The 21,534-nt window shown below is 41.7% G+C and overlaps 1 protein-coding gene across 7 annotated transcripts in view; it reads left to right on the top strand.

Annotated features, from left to right (window-relative positions):
- Positions 1–21,534, top strand: part of LOC117534963 (tight junction protein ZO-2-like) — a 127,373-nt gene that overhangs the window by 74,274 nt on the left and 31,565 nt on the right. For all 7 annotated transcript variants that reach the window (XR_004567347.1, XM_034199246.1, XM_034199248.1 and 4 more), the window contains 7 exons: positions 2,653–2,777; positions 4,112–4,214; positions 8,291–8,813; positions 13,472–13,575; positions 16,062–16,215; positions 19,805–19,910; positions 20,661–20,779. Coding sequence is in view for 6 of the 7 variants with exons in the window: in XM_034199246.1 (XP_034055137.1) it covers positions 2,653–2,777; positions 4,112–4,214; positions 8,291–8,813; positions 13,472–13,575; positions 16,062–16,215; positions 19,805–19,910; positions 20,661–20,779 (1,234 nt within the window). In the remaining variant the exon portion in view is untranslated. The remainder of the gene's footprint in view (positions 1–2,652; positions 2,778–4,111; positions 4,215–8,290; positions 8,814–13,471; positions 13,576–16,061; positions 16,216–19,804; positions 19,911–20,660; positions 20,780–21,534) is intronic.

Raw genomic sequence — 21,534 nt, 5'->3', positions numbered from 1 at the left:
CTTAATGACTGACTGAATGGAAATGACAATAAATGAAAATGTAAAACGAAAAAAGCGATCATGAAAATGTTTCCAATAAATGAATAAAATTATTTTTGACCACTATATCACATATTTGTAACTAAATGAAACATGAATTGAAACAAAACACAAAAACGAGTGACTCTCGTGAGGTTCATTTATTTTCTACACTCCGCTGGGGTACTGCTCTCATGTCAAGAAGCGTGAGATCAGTGCATGCACTGCATCGTCCAATCAGTGAGCGATACACAGTAAGGGGGCGGGGCGAGTATCTGAGGATTTCATCAGAGGATGGACTGGTGGTTCCTCGGTTATCGCTCCTCCATTATCGCTCCTCGATCCTCGCTCCTCCGGCAGAAATAAGAGCCATGGGACGTTACTCAAGATGGCGCAGACAAATCAACTTCCGGTGAGACCAAGACCGAGGAGCGAGGAAATGAAAATAGGCGACCTGAGACAGGGGTTGCGTTCCGATAATCCAAAAATCAGCTCCTAAATTCTAACCCTATCTCCTATTCCTTAACCTCTGAGTGAAACGTCACAGGTTTAAGGGATGGTGGATAGGAGAATTCAAAAGGACTTAGGAGAAGAGACCGCGGTACTTTAGAGAATCCGAATGCACTTTCACTATCCGACGTGTTTATGATGCGCCAGCGGACGTCATGAATGTGCGTCTGCTGCTGTGGGGAAACTATGGAAACTACAGTTTTCTATACAGCGGACTACAACATGGATGTTTAATAAGAACGAGGGACTACTGTAAACTCATCTAGAGACTCTGCACCGTGCTCTGATGCTGTTGTTATATGCTTTATGAATGTGGACAACAGAGAAACATATTCTTCATGACCAAAGTTGGAATTGAAATAAAAAAGAAAAGTGAAACTTATGCTCGTCACCCTCTCCCTCCGGTCCACATTAATACAAATGATCCCATACGTATGATTGTATGAACTATGAAAATATCTTAAAATCAATACAAATGTATTTATTATAAACGTTAGTCCTTACCATCTATCACTGTGTATATCACCATTCAAACATCTTTGAAAAGTTGAACAAACCCCACACAGCTCAGTAAAGACTGTGAGATGTTGACTTTATTTGATCATTTCAGTAAAAACTAACGTTCATATTTCTCTTTTTGATTATAATACTGATGAACATTCAAAACAAAGCACTTAGCAACTTACCACATACGTTTTAAAATGCTTAATAAGCACCGTAACTTTCATGATATCATTTCTCCGTCATAATCGGTTGTTTCCGTGAACGGCCGACTGTTGAGTGACGGCAAATGCTGCGGCTGCAATGCATTGTGGGGCAGCATTTTCTCCTCTCCTTTCGTCAAGGGAGGGAGGTCCAGTGGTTCCTAAGCTAAAGGAGGTTATAAAGGAAGTTTGAAACCTCCTTTCCTTTCATTTGGAGAATTTGAACGGCACTTAACATGGCTGCCACTGAGGGACTTCCGGGTCATTTCACTTGGTTAGGAAGGTTCCTAAGCTAAATGGACTATTGGAACGCAACCAGGGCCTTAGTCCCGCCCACAGGAGATGCGAGCAGAGGACCGAGGAGAGAGGAGGGGAAGCAGCAGACGTTTAAAGAAATGAGAACTCCTCTCCTCTGAGCGGTCATATTAAAGCGACGTCCGTTCATTATTACGTGGCAACAGCTGCATCAGCTGTCGAGTGTTTTGTCATAGCGCTGTATCTCTGTTAGATCAGCTGAACATTGTTCCCCCACATATTTACTTTGAATTCATTGAGAGTACGGTATAATGAGACAATAAGGCGTTTCCACTGCAGCGGGTAGCTCGCTTTAAGCGTGCCGAGCCGTGCGGGGCCCGTTTTTGGTTGGGTTTCCACTTGGCCTAGTTTTGGCCCGGGGCTACTTTTTCACCTTTTTTCTGGCCCGACTAAATCGTGGTTCTAGGGCCAGGAACAACCAGGCTGAGTCGGGCTGAGTATGCTAAACTAGAGAGAGAATCGCTGGCAAGGGGGCTACAACTACAACAAGATGAACATATTTGACCGTGATTTAATTGTAATACACGTTTCAAAATGATGCCGAAGTAACAACATACTGATACCGGTTAGTAAAAACCATGAATTAATGCTTTGACAAGTCTGCAGACAGACGGCAGGCGAAAAACCTTTTAAAATGCGTGTTTTCTGAATGGAGATTGGCTAAGCTAACGTTATATATGTTCCGACCGTCCACACTCACAACAACGGCCTACAGACATAAATAAACCAGCGACTGTATTCGCCATGACACAGGCAGTCTGTGGTTTGTACTTGTTTAACTTTTGTCTAGTTTCTGAACAGATATGAAGAGCTGTGAGCTCTGAGTGCTAAGAGCTAACGGCTGTGTTGTTTTTCTGGGGCACAATCAGACACTGGATAAAAGTCAATAAAAAGTCAATGCTGACTCAAAGCATGAAACATGACCTGTTTATTTTTTCAATGTTTTACCTAAACCATGATCTGTATCCTAACTTCAGCGTGTCATGTGAGGCGCAGGAGGCTCAGAGCTTCAACCCTGTCTCCTCTCAGTCCAGAGGGTCAGTGTTGTTAGTGTGGACTGTATATCATTCTGTCTGAATGTACTGTGTGATTCCATTTTCCGCAGGACACTAAGATGGGTTTCGGCATCGCGGTGTCAGGTGGGCGTGACAACCCCAACGTGGACAATGGTGAGACGTCCATCATCGTGTCAGACGTGCTGCAGGGGGGCCCAGCAGACGGATTACTCTTGTAAGTCTGACAAAGCTAGATGGACTAGGGGGGCTGCTGTGTAGGGCAGCAAAGGGTCTGTACATTTCCAGAAACCTTTCAAAGGGAAGGTCAGATGAGGGCTTATGCACGTTTTGGGGGGAAATGCAAAAAACAGTAATAATAGGTCTGAGAGCCTGATATGGCCAATATCTTCCATCACCTTATGTGTCATTTTAAATCACGGTTACAATACAGTAATTGTTCTTTAAACTAGATTAATACAACTTTTTAAAGAAAACAAACATACTTAGTCACATTTAAATAATTTCCTTCATTATTTGGAACTCCCATGCAAACAACAAGTCAGTGCATTAAAAAAGTCACACATTTTCTAGAGTATATCTTAAGAAAAATGACGTTTCCTGCAGGATTTGATCACATTTTAAAAACGAAACACTGTCAAAAATAACCAGAGTTCTTCCTGCTCTGTATTTACTCCTTCACTCTCCTCCTCCATGTCTGCTGAGGCAGCTGGATTTGCAACATCATAATAACGCAGAAATTACAAGATGCTGTGCGCTTAGAGAGAATTCGCGAAATAATAGTCAATATTAGTGGCAACATTTTAAGCTTACGTTTGCAAACACCATAGCTAACCATATATATATATATATATATATATATATATGTAAATTGAAGCAGTAGTTAAGTCCAAGGGTCGCAGTTTTAAGTCCCGATCAGGACAAAAACCATGTGTATTTTGGGCCTATACCACCAAAGCGATCTTTATTGTAATGCTTCATATGTGTAGTTATATAAACATCCAATATTAGCTAAAGAAAATATAAATAAATACATTAGCCCACTAACGAAGCAGGAAGTGTATACCATTGATGCTGCTTGTAAAGTGTGCAGCATCTGTAGCTGCTGACTCCCATCACATGGTCAGATCATCTGTCATCATCTCATCAAAGCTCAGTGCATTCTCTTCACATGTGCAGCCACCCTGTCTGACCATGCTATATCATATCATTGTAGTGAATATATTTTGTATTTCCTATATTTTAGTGAACCAGCAGGAGATCTGCTCATGATATCTTGCTAAATATTATGATCTTCAAAGAGCTTGTGCTGCAGCAGCTCAGTTCTTATTTATTTCAGGAAATGAATTGAACATAAAGTCCAGAGACATTGGTCTCTGACTGACTCATAAATCAATCTTTAAAAAAAAGCATTCTACATTTAATTTCAACTTTTTGGCACAAAGCAAGACTCTATTTTTGGTGAAACATTGTTGATGTGACATTCAGATTTTTATTTAGTTTTCATAGTTGTCTTATTATTATTTTATGTGTTTTCTTTTTGTTGTCTAGTGAGAATGATCGTGTCATTCAGGTCAACTCCATCCCCATGGACAACGTGCCTCATTCCTTCGCTGTGCAGTCCCTCCGTAAATGTGGTAAAGTGGCTAAAATAGTGAGTATGAACCACACACTATGCAGTCTCCTTCTGCAGAGTTGAAGAGGCCCTGTTCTGCTCTGTGGGGTTCTCCCTTTCCTCTAGTGGGTTTATATAGGTTCTGTGTATCTAAATGGTTAAAGTAAATGCAAATAAAGGCTAAAATCCCCAACTTCTCTCCAGAGGGAGTTTCTCTGCCACAACACACTTTTGTCGCCTGCAGAGTTTCCATATATGTAAAATGAGTGTGTGTGCGTGTTTTCCTGCCTGACTGCCTCTTCTCTCGTGTTTCTGCTTCTCTAAAAGTAGCAGCAGTCCTCTCCCGTGTGTGCACTGGACTAATCTGGCTGCTGCATACAGCTAAATATAAAAGCCTGACATGTCGAGGGAATCTGATTTGCTGCTCTGAACAGCCACTTACACATCATGCAGCTGTATCTTCACTCCTGCCTGAGACACACTATCCACGTTTCCTATTTATGCTTTTCTCTCAGAGATAGTCTTTCGTCTTTTGAACAAACCGGATAAAGACTATCTTTATTCCTTTTTTTTATTATTTAAATAATACACATCTTCTTCAACATTTTTGTTTCTTTATGTGAGCTCCACAAATGTTCCATTAGTTTTATGTTGGGCTGGTTATGGTGATGCTGCTCTGTTGTGTATTCAGTTCTCATCCAGGTCTAATGAACAGTAAATGACTGTCAGCTCTTCAGTGAGCCAAGTATTTGTCGCCACAGCAACCCTAAACACAAAGCTCGTCCTTGAGTTTGTCTGCTTCTTAATGAAATGGCCGTACCATCCTGGCTCCTGGATCTCCGTCTTTCACCCCTTAAATGATCCTGATGCTCCTCACAGGTCTCATGCAGCTACCTGTGTTAGGACCTGTAGTATAGCGTAATGCTTGTGAAGGCATCTGTAAATGTGCTTTGCTTAGTTTGGCTTGCATGCTGGCTTTCGGCTGTGTCTTTATTAGTCGAAACTTTCACTGGTACGCATTATTCTGTGCTGTTTAAGTAGCTGGTAAAAATGTTTTTGTGTTGCCGTGTGATGTAGCAACCCAATGCAGCTGAGCTTAAAACCAGAGAACCGACAGACAACAGAGGTTGCGTTTTCTTTAGCAAACAGTAAGTTAAACGTCAGGTTAGAATCCATTTCCACTAGTCTCTGGCTCATCGTTTGACTGAACAGAGCACAGGCTTCTCTCCCCAAACAGAGACTGATTGGTCAGCTATTGGTCATTATTCTCTACTGTGTGGACATGGACTGCAGGCTGTCACGCTACTCTTCATGCCTTTCCATTGGAGTTCGAGCCACTGGGTAAAACAGCTGTTGTCGGTAAATTGAACACTTGGAGCTAGACCTAAAGCACCAAAGGCTCTGGACTCAAATACATCAGCCAGTGGGGCTCATCAGCAACAAAGTGACTATGAAAAGGACATATGCAAAGTAATCAAGAAGCAGTCTGATATAACAGCTACGGCAACCCACTGAAAATTGCCACCGCTTTGATGGAAAGGGTTCTAAAATAAAACCAGAGGACTCACAAGCACTCAACAAGTTTTCCATATTCCTTTTAAGTTGCAGAAACGCCTTGGAGGATGTGGATTACATGAAGGAGCTGGATAACCCTACGAATATGAGAGTTATCATCTCAAAGTTACGCTATAAATTGAGAGAAAGATGGAGGGTGCTGGCATTCGAGATCCAAGAAAGGAGCCAGGGAAGAGTGAGATTCAAAGACCTGGTCGACTTCGTGGATAGACAAGCCAAAATCCTTGCTGACCCTCCCTTTGGTGACCTGCAGGGATCTGCCGAAACGCAAGTCAGGAACGTTTTTTATCCTGGACGACAACGCCCCTTGGAGCTTGTGGCTTCTGGGAAGAGTCGTGCAGACCAGGGCAGACTCTAAAGGACTGGTTTGTAGAGTACTCGTAAAAACAAAATCCAGTACTTTGGAGAGGCCTGTAGAAAGACTTTGCCTCATTTGTGAATAGGACACTTACGTTTGTTTAATTGAAAACCTATATTAAGGAGTGTAGGTGGATTCCTCTCCCATAAGTAAATGCAAATGTTGTTTGCCAGGAGTATAATTGAGCTAATTGTTAGCCATATTTTTGTTTGGAAATTACTTTTTATTAACTATAACTTAATTTCATTATAAGTCTCCCTGCCTTATAATTAGGGGCCGGAAATGTAAGAGCCATTTAGGCACATTATTTGATGGTAATGAATTATGGTTTGGTGAGCCAATTGAATATTCTTTAATTTAACTTAAATGAGCTGAATAACTATGAATTATTATTATACTGTTTTTGTAACGTTTTATCTTGCTTATGGACAGCTCTAGTTTTATGTTTTGTTATTATTTATAGAAAGCAGATTGTAGTAGCGTGCTCAGGTATAAATGACGCCAGCATGACACAGCAGGAAGTCTAGAGAGGAAGTTGGAAAACGTTTTTGACCGCACACATCCGTAGGACTGGGATTTGTTTATTTATACACTGAACAAAAATATAAACGCAACACTTTTGTTTTTGCTCCCATTTTTCATGAGATGAACTCAAAGATCTAAAACATTTTCTATACACACAAAATAACCATTTCTCTCAAATATTGTTCACAAATCTGAAAAAATCTGTGATAGTGAGCACTTCTCCTTTGCCGAGATAATCCATCCCACCTCACAGGTGTGGCATATCAAGATGCTGATTAGACAGCATAATTATTGCACAGGTGTGCCTTAGGCTGGCCACAATAAAAGGCCACTCTGAAACGTGCATTTTTTCTTTATTGGGGGGGGTCCGAAAACCAGTCAGTATCTGGTGTGAGTGGTAGGATTAGGGTTAGGGGTAGGGTTAGGGTTAGGGTAATGTTGTGAATCGAGTGGCCTGTGTTCGTCGTCCATAACATACGCCTGCCCATACCATAACCCCACCACCATGGGCCACTAAATTCACAACATTACCCTAACCCTAACCCTACCCCTCACACCAGATACTGACTGGTTTTCGGACCCCCCCAATAAAGCAAAACTGCACGTTTCAGAGTGGCCTTTTATTGTGGCCAGCCTAAGGCACACCTGTGCAATAATCATGCTGTCTAATCAGCATCTTGATATGCCACACCTGTGAGGTGGGATGGATTATCTCGGCAAAGGAGAAGTGCTCACTATCACAGATTTTTTCAGATTTGAGAGAAATGGTTATTTTGTGTAAATAGAAAATGTTTTAGATCTTTGAGTTCATCTCATGAAAAATGGGAGCAAAAACAAAAGTGTTGCGTTTATATTTTTGTTCAGTGTATGTTTAAATGCCGTGCAAAGGTTGCACGTCGGCATTGGGCCACCAGCTGATCCATTGAACCTCCTAATAAAGCACTTGAATGCAACGAGCAAGGTATTTGGATTTCTTGAATATACGCAAGCCAATACTCAAATTCGCCTCCTGGACTAAGTGTCCTTTGAACATTTCTTTTTTGGACAATTGGCCACTACAATGATGTATGAAATGACATGCATTAAATCACAGCCTTTTGCTGTTCTACAATTCCAGAGGCTCATATCTGACCCCACTATATATATATATATATATATATATATATATAGTTGGGCTGCACGATTAATTCAATCGCAATCCCGATATGAGCCTCTGGAATTGTATAACAGCAAAAGGCTGCGATATATGCATATATAGTGATGTAAATCAGTGATTGCTGATCACGAATATGTTGTGATTGGTCAACCGCTTAGAGATGTCCCTCCCCTTAGTCTATTAGTAACAAGCACGATGGTTATAGTGATGTCGTTATGTTACGGAAGTAAACAAAGGAATCCTATGGAGGACGTGTTTCAGGCGGGAGGGGAGTGTGTGGGAGAGAAACTCCCTCTGGAGGGAACACAGGGATTTTAGCCTTTGCAGAACATTGACATGTACTAAAACCTATAGAACACACTACAGGGAAGGGAGAACCCAAAAAGCAGAACAGGTCTTCTCTAATAAATGTGGAGAATGGTGGTTGGTGTCAGTGAAGGAGTGTTTGGGCCTTTTTAATGTAATGTATTAAAGCATTTTTTTTTTCCTTCTCTCTGTCAGACAGTGAAGAGACCCCGTAAGTCGGCAGTGCACTCAATGAAGCAGCCCTCCTCCCCAGGTGCAGACAGTCGGGCGTACACCCCCTCCAATCACTACTACGACGCTGACAATGACAACAGCTGGTACCGCGACCAGGACCGCGAACACATCTCAGAGAGCAAAGCATACCTGGACCCCGAGTACGGGGGGGGGCGGGACTCCAACCAGAGAGGGAGGAGCCGTGGGCGGAGCCAGGAGAGGAGCTCCCCCAGCCCCGACAGACCAAGGAGGGACGGCAGCCGGGGGCGGGCCCTGGACAGCAGCGCAGATCGCCAGAGGTACCACAGCCGAGGACGCAGCCCCGGGGAGGGGTCCCGCACCGAGGACAAGTACGAGAGAGGAGAAGAAGAGGGAGGAAGAGGGGGGAGGTATAAGAGCAGGGACCGGCTCAATGACAACCCTCCATCCCCAGAACCTTCCAGAGAGCTGGAGCCGCTGGACAAACCCGTCAACGTGCTTCTGGTGAAGAACAGAGCCAGCGAGGGTAAGAGAGCAGAAGACGCCCCTGTTTAACAAAGGTCACATGACTGGATACACAGAAACCAGGGCTGCACAGTTCATCAGAGCAAAATACTTAAAATATATACAAATATATAAATAAAGTATTGTAGTGCTTCAGCGAAGTGCCGGAATACAAACTGCATTCTACAGACTTGTGAAAAATGTCTTCTTTGGTACCGATCCTCTTAACAAAATAACTAGGGCCGGGACTCGATTAAAAAAATTAATCTAATTAATTAGAGGCTTTGTAATTAATTAATCGAAATTAATCGCATTTTTAATCGCATATACATATTTGACCTAAGAACAGTGAGAAGCAATTTTTTTTCACATGGATTTTAGTATACCATTAGGCGCATTCACACCGCAGTACTTTTCCCACAAAGGTTCATGAGAATTTAGTTCATGAGAACTCTTTGAACCTGGGGGTGGATTAGGCAAATGAAGCCGCTGACGTCACTTCTTCTTCTTCTGCTTTGGGTTTACTGGCAGGCCGCAAATCACTTCACGGCGTATACTGCCGCCCAAAGTCCCCGGCCGGAAGTCCCCGGAGTTGGGGACTGGCTTCAGTAGAAGCTGCTGGGAGTCCCAGCAGCCTTCCGAGTAAATCGCCAGAACGCCGACACCTCCTCATCTCCACCGCTCCCATGTTTTATTTTGTGTTGCCATAAGTTAGTCTCTCTGCGTTTCTGCGCTGGGCTAATGCTAATAATGCTAATGCGAGGATAATAAAATGGCGGCTTCACAAAACTTTTTGGGAGTTTTACGGGGCGTGGTTTGCAATCCACCCAGCCAATCAGAAATATAGCTCTTTTCTCACAAGAGAGCCGCACGAAAGTCCCTGCTCTCTAGCAGCTCTCTGCTCTCTAGCAGGGACTTTCGTGGGGGTAAAAAGGTTCTCATGAACTAATTTTAGTACCGGCTCTTTTTGGTGTGAACGCGATAAAAGAGGCTAACGTCCACGCTAGCTTCCACGCTAGCTGCTATATGTGTTGCATTGAGGTGATACTTGAGGCTTGATGTGCTGCGGTGATATGCGAATTCCTTTTTGCATAATTTGCACACAACCGTGCTCTTATCGACGCTTCCATCCGTCCGTTTTTTAAAACAACATTTCCCACTGTTGTTCACTGTGGTTTGTTGTTGTCTGAAGTCATGAACGTTAGTTGGTGCTCCAGTATAATCGGTACGCCTGAAACTCATCCAGTGAGAAACGTTCCGCGGTGCAAAAATAAGTGCGATTAAAATGCGTTAATTTTTTTAACGCGTTAATCTTTGTGTAATTAATTAATCTTAATTAACGCGTTAAAGTCCCGGCCCTAAAAATAACACAATTATCATTTAAAAAATATTATTCAAGGATATAGTGGGAAAAAAAGATAATCCCTGCTTATATCGCAAATCCTTTTGCAATTGCAATATCAGTCAAAATATTTGCAAATAGTTATTTTTTCCAGATGATGCAGCCCCAAAAGAAACACAATAATTATAATTATGCTTTTTAAGATTTTCTCCACTGCCATTTTCAAACATACACTGTATTAAACAGAGCAAATTGTGTACTTCTACTGCACTACATGTATTTAATAGCTTTAGTTACTTTACAGATGTGGATGAATGATGTGAAATATAATCAAGTGTTAAATCAGACTTTAGTTCCACCTGGAGTAAATCCACAATCTACCCTGCAGTATACAAAGTCATTCAAACTAGCTGCACCTTTACCAGCTTTGAGAACACTTTCATGATCAATCATTATAAAACATATCATATATATTATTCTGAAATGGACCAATCTGCACAACGACTACTTTTACTATTTGGTACTTTAATTATATTTTGATGCTGATACTTTTCTACTATTAGTTGAGTAACATTTTGAATGCAGGACTTTTACTTGTAACAGAGTATTCCTACACTCTGGTACTTCTACTTTTACTCAAGTACAAGATCTGAGTACTTCTCCCACCTCTACATTATACACTGAACAAAAATATAAACACAACACTTTTGTTTTTGCTCCCATTTTTCATGAGATGAACTCAAAGATCTAAAACATTTTCTATACACACAAAATAATCATTTCTCTCAAATATTGTTCACAAATCTGAAAAAAATCTGTGATAGTGAGCACTTCTCCTTTGCAGAGATAATCCATCCCACCTCACAGGTGTGGCATATCAAGATGCTGATTAGACAGAATGATTATTGCACAGGTGTGCCTTAGGCTGGCCACAATAAAAGGCCACTCTGAAACGTGCAGTTTTGCTTTATTGGGGGGGGTCTGGGGGGGTCCGAAAACCAGGCAGTATCTGGTGTGAGGGGTAGGGTTAGGGTTAGGGTAATGTTGTGAATCAAGTGGCCTGTGTTCGTCGTCCATAACATACGCCTGCCCATACCATAACCCCACCACCACCATGGGCCACTCGATTCACAACATTACCCTAACCCTACCCCTCACACCAGATACTGACTGGTTTTCGGACCCCCCCAGACCCCCCAATAAAGCAAAACTGCACGTTTCAGAGTGGCCTTTTATTGTGGCCAGCCTAAGGCACACCTGTGCAATAATCATGCTGTCTAATCAGCATCTTGATATGCCACACCTGTGAGGTGGGATGGATTATCTCGGCAAAGGAGAAGTGCTCACTATCACAGATTTGTTCAGATTTGTGAACAATATTTGAGAGAAATGGTTATTTTGTGTATATAGAAAATGTTTTAGATCTTTGAGTTCATCTCATGAAAATTGGGAGCAAAAACAAAAGTGTTGCGTTTATATTTTTGTTCAGTGTAACTAGGACTACACTTTGATTAGGTACTGTTCTGCTCAGATCGCTACAGAACAATAAGTGTAACATCACCTCATTATTTAATCATTTCTGTGATTCTTTAAGATACTGTAGCACACATCAAGAGTCCCTTTCTATACTAGTGTCTGTAACAGCAGCTCCTGGTGGAGGCGTGGAGGCTTAATTATCAAAGGAAAGATCTCCTTAGCTCTTCTAACATTCACCCCTCACTAACCCAGCAGGGAATCAGCTGTGACACCCACTCGCTCAAAGTAGCTGGGTGTTACTTTAACTTTTTTTATTATTTTATGCAATAAAACCTGTAAATGAATTTGATCTTTAATTTTTTTATGTAACAACAACGTCCCAATTGGTGTAGTGAAATTAAGCTTGATTTAAAGAAATATAACAAATAAAGAACCCTAGTTTGTAGTGTTTGCATATGCAGGGTTTTTTTTATGGTATAATATTTATTTCAACATAAATATTGTTCCAAAACGGTTTGCATCTACATAGTGGTTAGCATGTTATTGACATAAAACAATCAAACTATCTAAAAGTCGATTTATATTACAGGTTTAAGGTAATACAATTGCAATAATGCTACGGAGTAACAATGTTGCAGTATACATTTACAAAGTTATACTGAAACTACCCCACGATATTTAAACTAAGCAACATTTAAACTCCCATAACTGCTGCAAAACCAAAATGAAATACTTTTGAAAAACTACAAAAAATAGAGTTCTTACTATTCAATACAGATTGTATTTAGTAATATCTAAAAGCAGAACAATCACAACTTTACTTCAAGGGACTTTACAATCTGTACACAATACAAATCTTTCTGTTTTTAGTCTATCGCTTCAAATAAGGCAAGGGAAGTTTTTATTTTATATAGCACATTTCAATACAATGCAACTCCAAAGAGCTTTACAAAAAACCTTTATAGCAATTCGATTTAATGCAACAGAAACACATTATGAAATGACATTTACATACATTTCCAAACACTCATTGAAAAGCCAAGAGAATACAAAGTGAAAGAGGCTCTATTCAGCTTTTTGGGTGTTCCCTCTCCTGTGATGTGTTATACAGCTTTGTGTGCATTGTAAATGGTCTGTAAAGTTTAAAATCCCTGTGTTCCCCCCAAAGGGAGTTTCTTTCCCACACAATCCCCCCCACTTCACACTTCTATTGGCTTGAGCTCCGACATGGTATGATGATGATATGCTATGGGTGGAACACATTTGTTTTTTATTGATTGTTTTTACTAAACCTGGGGTAACACTTGTGCTTCTATTGGCTAGCGCTCCAAAACATTGTACGTGATAGGCTTAGGGGCAGTAGAGAAACTTAATACTAATATGAACCTAAAAATGAGCAGAATATGTCCTTTTATAAAACAAACTAAAATAGCAAGAGATAAAATGAGAAGTTACAGTGCAGTGGAAGATGTGCATAGTTATTTGATTTATTAGAAGGCAAAACAAAATGGAAGAAAATATAGGAAACCAAACTAAAGTGTGTGGTGTGTGTTGTGGTGTGTGCTGTGTGTGTGCTGTGTGTGTGGTGTGTGTGCTGTGTGTGTGGGTGTGTGTGTGTGTGTGTGTGTGTGTGTGTGTGTGGTGTGATTATGTGTGTGTGAGTGTGTGTGTGTGTGTGTAGTGTGTGTGTGTGTGTGTGTGTGTGTGTGTGTGTGTGTGAGTGTGTGTGTGCTGTGTGTGTGTGTGTGTGTGTGTGTGTGTGTGTGTGTGTGTGCTGTGTGTGTGTGTGTGGTGGTGTGTGTGTGTGTGGTGTGGTCTGAATGTGTGTGTGTGTGTGTGTGTGTGTGTGTGTGTGTGTGCAGAGTACGGGCTGCGCCTTGGGAGTCAGATCTTCATCAAACAGATGACCAGCACGGGCCTGGCTGCCAAAGACGGGAACCTGCAGGAGGGAGACATCATCCTGAAGGTGAACGTGCACACACACACACACACACACACACACACACACACTGGCTCTAATACAGGGTGGGTCATTTTTGGAAAACGCTGCTGTTTGTAAATTGTTATATGAAGTGGTGGAACAGAATTATGTCATTAACCAAAATCATACTTAAAGGGGACCTATTTCGCAAAATGCACTTTTTGATGTCTTTTATACATAAATATGTGTGTCAGGGAACTCACAAAGTGTCAGAAAACAACACCCTCTCTCTTTTCCTCCGTACCCACATCTCTAAAAAAAAAACAGAAACAAAAGGGGGTGCTAACAAGCAGATCCAGAATGTTCTCTCCTATAACGTCATTGGCGACATCCGGCCGAAGTGACACGTCCCAACCTATCGTCTCCGGCACACGTGACACGTCCCAACCTATCGTCTCCGGCACACGTGACACGTCCCAACCTATCGTCTCCGGCACACGTGACACGTCCCAACCTATCGTCTCCGGCACACGTGACACGTCCCAACCTATCGTCTCCGTATACAGCCGCAGCTGTGTGTCTGTGTATTCAGCAGGATGTCTGCAGGAGGCACTAAGAGTAAAGTTGTTATATATATATATATATATATATATATAATACATATAACGGCACTGTTCTAGCGGTAAACACTTAAGAAAGAACATGTCAAGCTATGTGCTGTATCAGAAACAAAGCGCGGCGTGTTTTGGGAGTAATATGCCATGTGTTTACATTAGCAAGCATGCTAACACTCAGAGCTAACCATGAAGCTAACACTGTAGGCTACTGGAGAGAATATATGTAACGTAATGTCCTTGTGGTAAACCCTGCGAGAGAGAAAGGTTTGAGCTAGTGATGGCAGTTTGACACTGAAGCTTCGCTTCGATACGTGCTTCAAACCCTGGTTTTCCTATTCCATAGAAGCAGTGCTTCGAAGCTTGCTTCAAATCACGTGACATATGACGTCCGAAGCAGCAACTGCTTTGTTTCCTGAATGAATCAACTCACTGGTTTGCCGTCCAATCAGGTGATTCATTCAATGCACTGCCTCGTCTCGATTCTGACAGGTGACAGGTTGAAACAGTTTCAAATTTGAGCGCTTCAACACTTTAACGCGCAATGTGTGGGTTGTTGTCGTAGTTTGCGTTGTTGCTGTTGTTGTTGGTATTGCATTTGTATTGGATCATTATAGAGCAAGCCAGGAAGAAAAATAGGTCGTTCTGGCTCGGGAAACACTTAAAAATGTGGAGAAGTTGTGAACAAAAAGACAATTATGAGTATTAAAAACAAAGTTCAACAGTTTAAAGAATAGATAGCCCAGTGGATAGAGCCGGTGGCCCGCATGCGGCGATGTCCTCCGTACAACTGGTTTGAATCCTGGAATGGATGAACTTGTAATCATTGCCCGCTTTTCAACTTTAATACTATAACTGATAAAAGGCCCTCTCCGGCCAGAACAAATGCCTTTTAGAAAAATACAAAATAAAAAGAATAATGTAGGCTACCTCAATAAAGATATTTGAGTGTTCCCCATGCCACATAATCACCCCCTGCCATAATTACACAAGCACACCCAACCAATGCCACATTTTCCAGCACTCTCTAGTCTCTTCTCAATAACCCAATACACATAATTATCAATCTTTAATTGCAAATAGAACATGATATTCAGTCTTAGTGTGTGTGCATCGAATATTTTTCAAGGCAAAGATACGTTAAACCCACTGCAGCCTTGCACTTCGCCAGGAGAGGTCGCTGTAACTGAAGCTTTGATTTTTTCTATTTTTGAAACAATTGTCCAAGTGGTTCGATGCTTCATTCAAAGCTTCATTTGCCCATCACTAGTTTGAGCTCCATACTGTTTCAGAAATAATGCTTGAAGTGGTTGGGAGCATAATATGGCATTTAATCACGGCAGTGTTTAGCTGAGCTTCTCTTAGCAGGGGGAAAGCTGCGTGACGCTACAAAGGGGCGTGGCTAGCAGCAGCCATTCCATTTGATGCAGAATCAGCCTGTTTGGAACAGGGCTGCAATAGAGGGGTATGAGCAGTATGAGGCATGGCTACAATGGGTGATCTGTTTGGTATTTTAGGCAAAAAACTTCACAGACATGTTTTGTATAGGTATGACCCTACAATATATTTGTCAAATATAGCATAACGGGTCCACTTTAAGTACATTTTTCATCTTATTTGTATTCTATGTGTGTATTTGAATTGAATGCTACTTTATTATTCTAAACTGTGTGTGTGTGTGTGTGTGTGTGTGTGTGTGTGTGTGTGTGTGTGTGTGTGTGTGTGTGTGTGTGTGTGTGTGTGTGTGTGTGGTGTGTGTGTGTGTGTGTGTGTGTGTGTGTGTGTGTGTGTGTGTGTGTGTGTGTGTGTGTGTGTGTGTGTGTGTGTGTGTGTGTGTGTGTGTGTGTGTGTGTGTGTGTGTGTGTGTGTGTGTGTGTGTGTGTGTGTGTGTGTGTGTGTGTGTGTGTGTGTGTGTAGATTAACGGGACGGTGACGGAGAACCTCTCACTGCACGATGCGGGGAAGCTGATAGAGAAGTCGAGGGGGAAGCTGCAGCTGGTGGTACAGAGAGACAGCCGTCAGATCCTCGTCCGCATCCCCCCCCTTGCAGACTCTGACTCTGACAACGACGGTGAGTCCCTGAATGCATGTCAGTGTCATTGGTTTAGATGCGTATACACTGCAGTCGTACGTACTGGTGGCTAACCCTAACTATTTTTATATTCAGCGATCCGCAGAGGCATTCCAGTGTCCGAAATGTTCTAATAGAGTGGTGCAGGGATGAGTCCTAAACATGGATATGAGTCAGCATTTCACCTCTTACTGGTTCCTCGTCTCGAAGTCAGCCTATAATAATACGTCATCCCTGCACCACTCTATTAAATCTATTAGTGTGATGACACTCTGAAACGTTGTATTACTCAGCTGATAATATTCATGGACGACTGTCAGTTAACTCATTGTGTTACTCGACCAACCTTTGAAGCTCATCTCGGGTGTCTAATGCTGAGGTTGAAGTAAGAGACGATGGTTCAGGTTAAAGGGTCGACATGCTGCGTTGAGCTGTATCACTCATAGGATAAAACATCTTTTAAAGTAACAAACTTGCTTCACGCTGCGGGGGTTAAAGTGTGTCAAGAGAATAATATTTATCTTTTTCTATTTTCATTAATAAATATATCTCTTTATTGATACAGTTTATTCAGCGTTTAGTTAGTCAAAGTATATTGTGAAAAATTCTAAAAATAAATGAAATAATTCAGATTTGTGTGCATGTAAATGTTCTGCAAAGACTACATTCTTAAAGTTTCCTTCAGAGGTAGTTACTACTGCTGTAGAACACAGAGATACATTATAAAAACACAACAATTAAGTTATATTTAAATGCCTTGTAAAATCACAAATGAAATGTTTCCATGACAACTCAAAATAACGGGGGGGGAAGAAGAGAGGCTCCAGCTCTTTAGATTCTGAACTGATCCTATTCATTTTGCTCATCTTGACAAGCTGAAGCGATGCCTGTAATCGCTCAAAAGTGCAATCTCTCTCTGTGTTTTCTCTTCCAGATAATAGGTCATTCTTTTAGATGAAGGACCCCCCCTCCCCGAGACACAGCATGTGTAACCCTGTTGCCTTTCTCTAAGCTGTAAAACGGCTGTGACACAACCTGACTAAGTTGTAAAGCTTTCACACCTTTTGCACTACTCTTTATACTGCTCAAAATCTCTTAACTTTTTAATACGTGATTCAATTTTTCCTGAATAAATAAACATATTAAATCACTATTTACTCTGAATTGTGTGATTAATGAAGTATAGAGTGGAAGAGGTCAGTGCGCTGCGTTCAGGTGAATGTGCGCTCATATTATCTGAATAATGATGCTACACACAAAGAGTGATGATGACAACAGAAGGTTGCATGACAAAGCGTGGCTCGTACAGTGGGTAAGATGTTTGTTGAGTTTTCAGTGTAATAATATATTAATCATTCGTCCTAACAGTGTAGCGACTCGCCGTTGTCTGTCCAGGTGCTCTGAAGTCTCCTCTCCTGCTGTTCCACACACAGCTAGCTCAGGTCTCACTGCCCCCCCCCCCCCCCCCCCCCCCCCCCCAACCTGCAGCCTGGAGAGAGTCAGGCTGCTCTGTGTGTTTTGGTATCACCGAACTTTGAGTGAAACTTTTCTGGGGTAGTTGCTTTCTTCTTTCCGACAATGGTAGATTTTCACACTCGCACTTATATTGGCTAGCAAGCCAACATTGTAAGTGATAGGCTAACGGACGGGACATCTCTCAACTGTTGACCAATCACAATAGAGCCAGCCAGTTAACCAATCAGAGCAGACGATTTTTTATATAAGTATTTATTTTCAATGTGGCGGACCCATTAGGCTCTTGACTCCTTTCCACACCAGAATCGTTCTTTTTTTCTCCACCGTCAGGTTTCCATCCCCACCCATTTCCCCACACGTTACAGAAATCCCCAGTGTGTTGTCTTGGCTGTTTGTACTGCATTGTCCACTGATTAATACACAAAACAAGATTAGAAGTGAAAAGCTTCACCAGCAGCTAAAATCTTCATTACACCCAATGCTAAAGAAAAAATGGTTTACCTTTCTTAATCCTACATTTGTGAGGCACATGGTCATTGAGCCATTACCAAGAAAAGGGTTCATCCTCTGAGGAACATGAATGGACTGAGCAAAAAGCACAGCAGACTGTCATTAGATGTAGATTCAAATTGTTTATATTGTAAGAATTATTCTTTTGTATCCTTAATAGCAGTGAAAAGGTTAGCTTGAACTCATACAGGGTTAACAAAATACAAACATTACAAAATACAATAGATTTTGCTTTAATTTGAAAGAGAAGGAAAACACTGCATACAATAAGGTTTTAAATATAATGTGTGCTCAAGTATTGCCTATAGCCCTGTTACAAGTTTGATCTTTAATATTAAAGAGGGCAATATTGTTGCCGAAAGTGGTTTAGAACTGAGCAAAAAATGAATTCACCTCTACAAACGGACAAGAAAAAAACTCAGTTGATCAGTTCTTTGTGATGGAGTCTTCCACATCAACACACTGTCCAAAGGTGCTGTTGTGACATACATCTGAATGACTGATGCTGTTTCTGACATATTTGGTCGACACTTCCATATCAGGTTTGACACGTTATCCTCCCATTGATCTTTCTCTTTCTGTCTGTCTTCCTTTCAGCCTGCATGCAGAATGTCTCTAACCCTAATCAAACTAATCCACACGCTCTAGATCGCACCTGTGCCAGACTCCATGTGAAAAAGAATCTGCTTTCTGTCTGCTGATTTAACACGGCATATTGTTTCAGAGGGACCTTTATTTTCACTTTTCTGTTTGCTCTCGTGTGTGTGTGGTTCTTCTGTTTCTGTTCTTGGTGTCCCGGCCCCCGTCAAAGCTCCCTCCCTGCTTTCGGAGCCATGCTGAGTGCCACACTGACGGATAAAAGCAGCCAAATCAAACACTCTGCCACACATGTTCACTTGAAATGGGACTGAATGAAAGCAGAGTGCTCTCTTTGGAGCGCAGGGCTGTGCGTCAGCAGCTTGTTTCTGTTCAGTATGAGCTTCCCTTGTATTGGTGATGCAGAAGTTGCCTCAGATCCTTGATTTGGATTTCTCGAAAGTGTCTGAACATGAATTTGCCTCTTTGTATCTCTTTAAAGTTGCACTCCTTGCGATGAACATGATTTTCAACTCCAATTTGATATTACTAACTGTATGACAAACAGTTTTTCTGTACGGCATCCCTAGTGGTCTTTACTTCGAACCGAGCTGTGGGCCCTGCCCTTTTAAAATACACCAGTACCACCAACTTTATATCAACTGCATCAATCGAGGCTATAGCTAATCATCATCTATGTATAGGGAAGCTGATATGAATGGAAACCAATGGCTACCTTCTTTAAGTAGGAACATTCCCTAAACCAGAACAATATGCTGTTCTTTTGAATATTTCTGATGGTTTCAGTGTGTTAGAGTAATGGCTGCTTTTATGGGGCTGTGTCACCATGAGTGTGTCCTCGTAATTTTGACCTCTTTAACAATGTCCTCACTCTGTCCCGGGCCATAATAAGCTGGTGTTGGTGCTTCCGGAGGCAACCATTATCTACTGCCGGTGCTGGTGGTGGTGCACAGTTTGGACAGGAGGATGTAGTCTGTGTTTAACTGTCTGTCTGTCCGTCCGTCAGACATATCAGAGATGGAGTCATACCATTCCTATTCCCCTCCAGAGGAGAGGAGGTCCCGCCAGTCTGACCTGTCCTCCCACTCTTCTAATGAAAGAGACAACCCCAGGTAGGATGATGAGAGGACTTCCTGTTTGGTGATGTAGACATGTGACCTGATGTGGATGTGCCATGGACAATATCCTGTCCAGACTTGTGTCCACTTTGTTTGGCTTGTGATATAAATGTGACTTTCCTTAAAATACTTTAAAACGGACACTAATTAAAGGGCCCCGACTGTGTTTTTCAGGGTATTCCCTTTCCTGTAGAGTTTTTTTTTCATGTAAATTGACTTTCTCTCCTATACTCCCCAAACCACCCCCCCCCCCCCCCCCCCCCCCCCCCCCCCTTGCCTGAAACACCTCCATTGGACTCCTTTGTTTATACTGACATCACTATGTAACACTCACACTTCTATTGGCTTGAGCTCCAGCGCATTGTACGTGATTGCTAAGGGGCAGGACATCTCTTAGCGGTTGACCAATCACAACAGAGCCGGCCAGCTAACCAATCAGAGCAGACTGGGCTCTGGTTTCAGACAGAGGGTGAAAAGAGGTGCTGCAGCACAGGCAGTATGAGAAAAATAAAGAGCTGTTTGAACATTAAAGCATGGAGACATGTCCCAGTAGAGACACTACATACTGATATGAACCTGAAAATGAGCAGAATATATAGAGACAAATATGTCCTCATTTAAAGTTACCATTGTGTCTTACTGTTATCTTGTCAACAAGCTTATTTAGTTTCCGTCTTTAATCGGCTGTGACACCTAGCAGTCTCTCATCCCGCGTGTCTGTGTGTGTTACCTTGAAACTAACAGGGAAGAACCCATGAAGACAGCCAAGATGTCCGCCATGGCCTCCCCCTTCAGAGTCCCTGAAGACCCCCATGCCTCCGCAGAGCTGAACAGAGAGTCAGGGCACCAAGAGCAGCCTCCAGGTCATCACCACCCAGCAACATCAAAACACACACAGTGACAATGACACACTCGAATCACTATAATAAATGACTAAAAGCTGATTCCACTGAATATAAAACATCCCCTTGTTTTGGGACTGTTTGAATTGTTTATCATAAACAGTATTAATTTATTCACCCCGACAGCGGGGATATTTGAAGTGTTACAGCAAAGGGACAGTGAAGATAAAAGGCGAATACTAAGTAGGCTAAGTTATTAAATTAAGAGGGAAGCAGCCGAAGCACACGTTAATAAAATAAGTATATAGTATAACTCATGGTTAAGAAACACATTTAAGTATCTGACGTACGTGAACTATGCGGTGACTGAGGTAGAATCCAGCAATAATATTAATAAGCTCAACAGTTTTTTATTAATAGTTATAGGCAGTTTTATTGTACAACATTGACAATAATGTCTTTATTGGTGGTCTACTGGGTGCCGTGGTGACTGAACAGTGACTATTTATATACCTGTTTACCATTGTTTTGTTCTTAAAACTGCTTGAATTTGTTATTTTTTTGAACAAGCTTTAAACCCAACCTCTGACATATTTTCATCTTGGCAAGTTTGATATGTGCTAACTAACAAATTGCAAAAATTACACATTCACAAAACTAAACTGGCATTCAAGGTTAAATCAAAAATATTAGGTTCAACTAAATATTATTGGTTTCACTAACCTAACCTAATACAGTTATATGAAATGTGTTGACACGATACATTTACTTAAAGT

Source organism: Gymnodraco acuticeps, unplaced genomic scaffold (assembly GCF_902827175.1).
Source record: "Gymnodraco acuticeps unplaced genomic scaffold, fGymAcu1.1, whole genome shotgun sequence".
NCBI classification, from domain to species: Eukaryota; Metazoa; Chordata; class Actinopteri; order Perciformes; family Bathydraconidae; genus Gymnodraco; species Gymnodraco acuticeps.
Note: the sequence above shows the minus strand (reverse complement) of the source record. Positions and strands in the feature narration are given on the sequence as shown.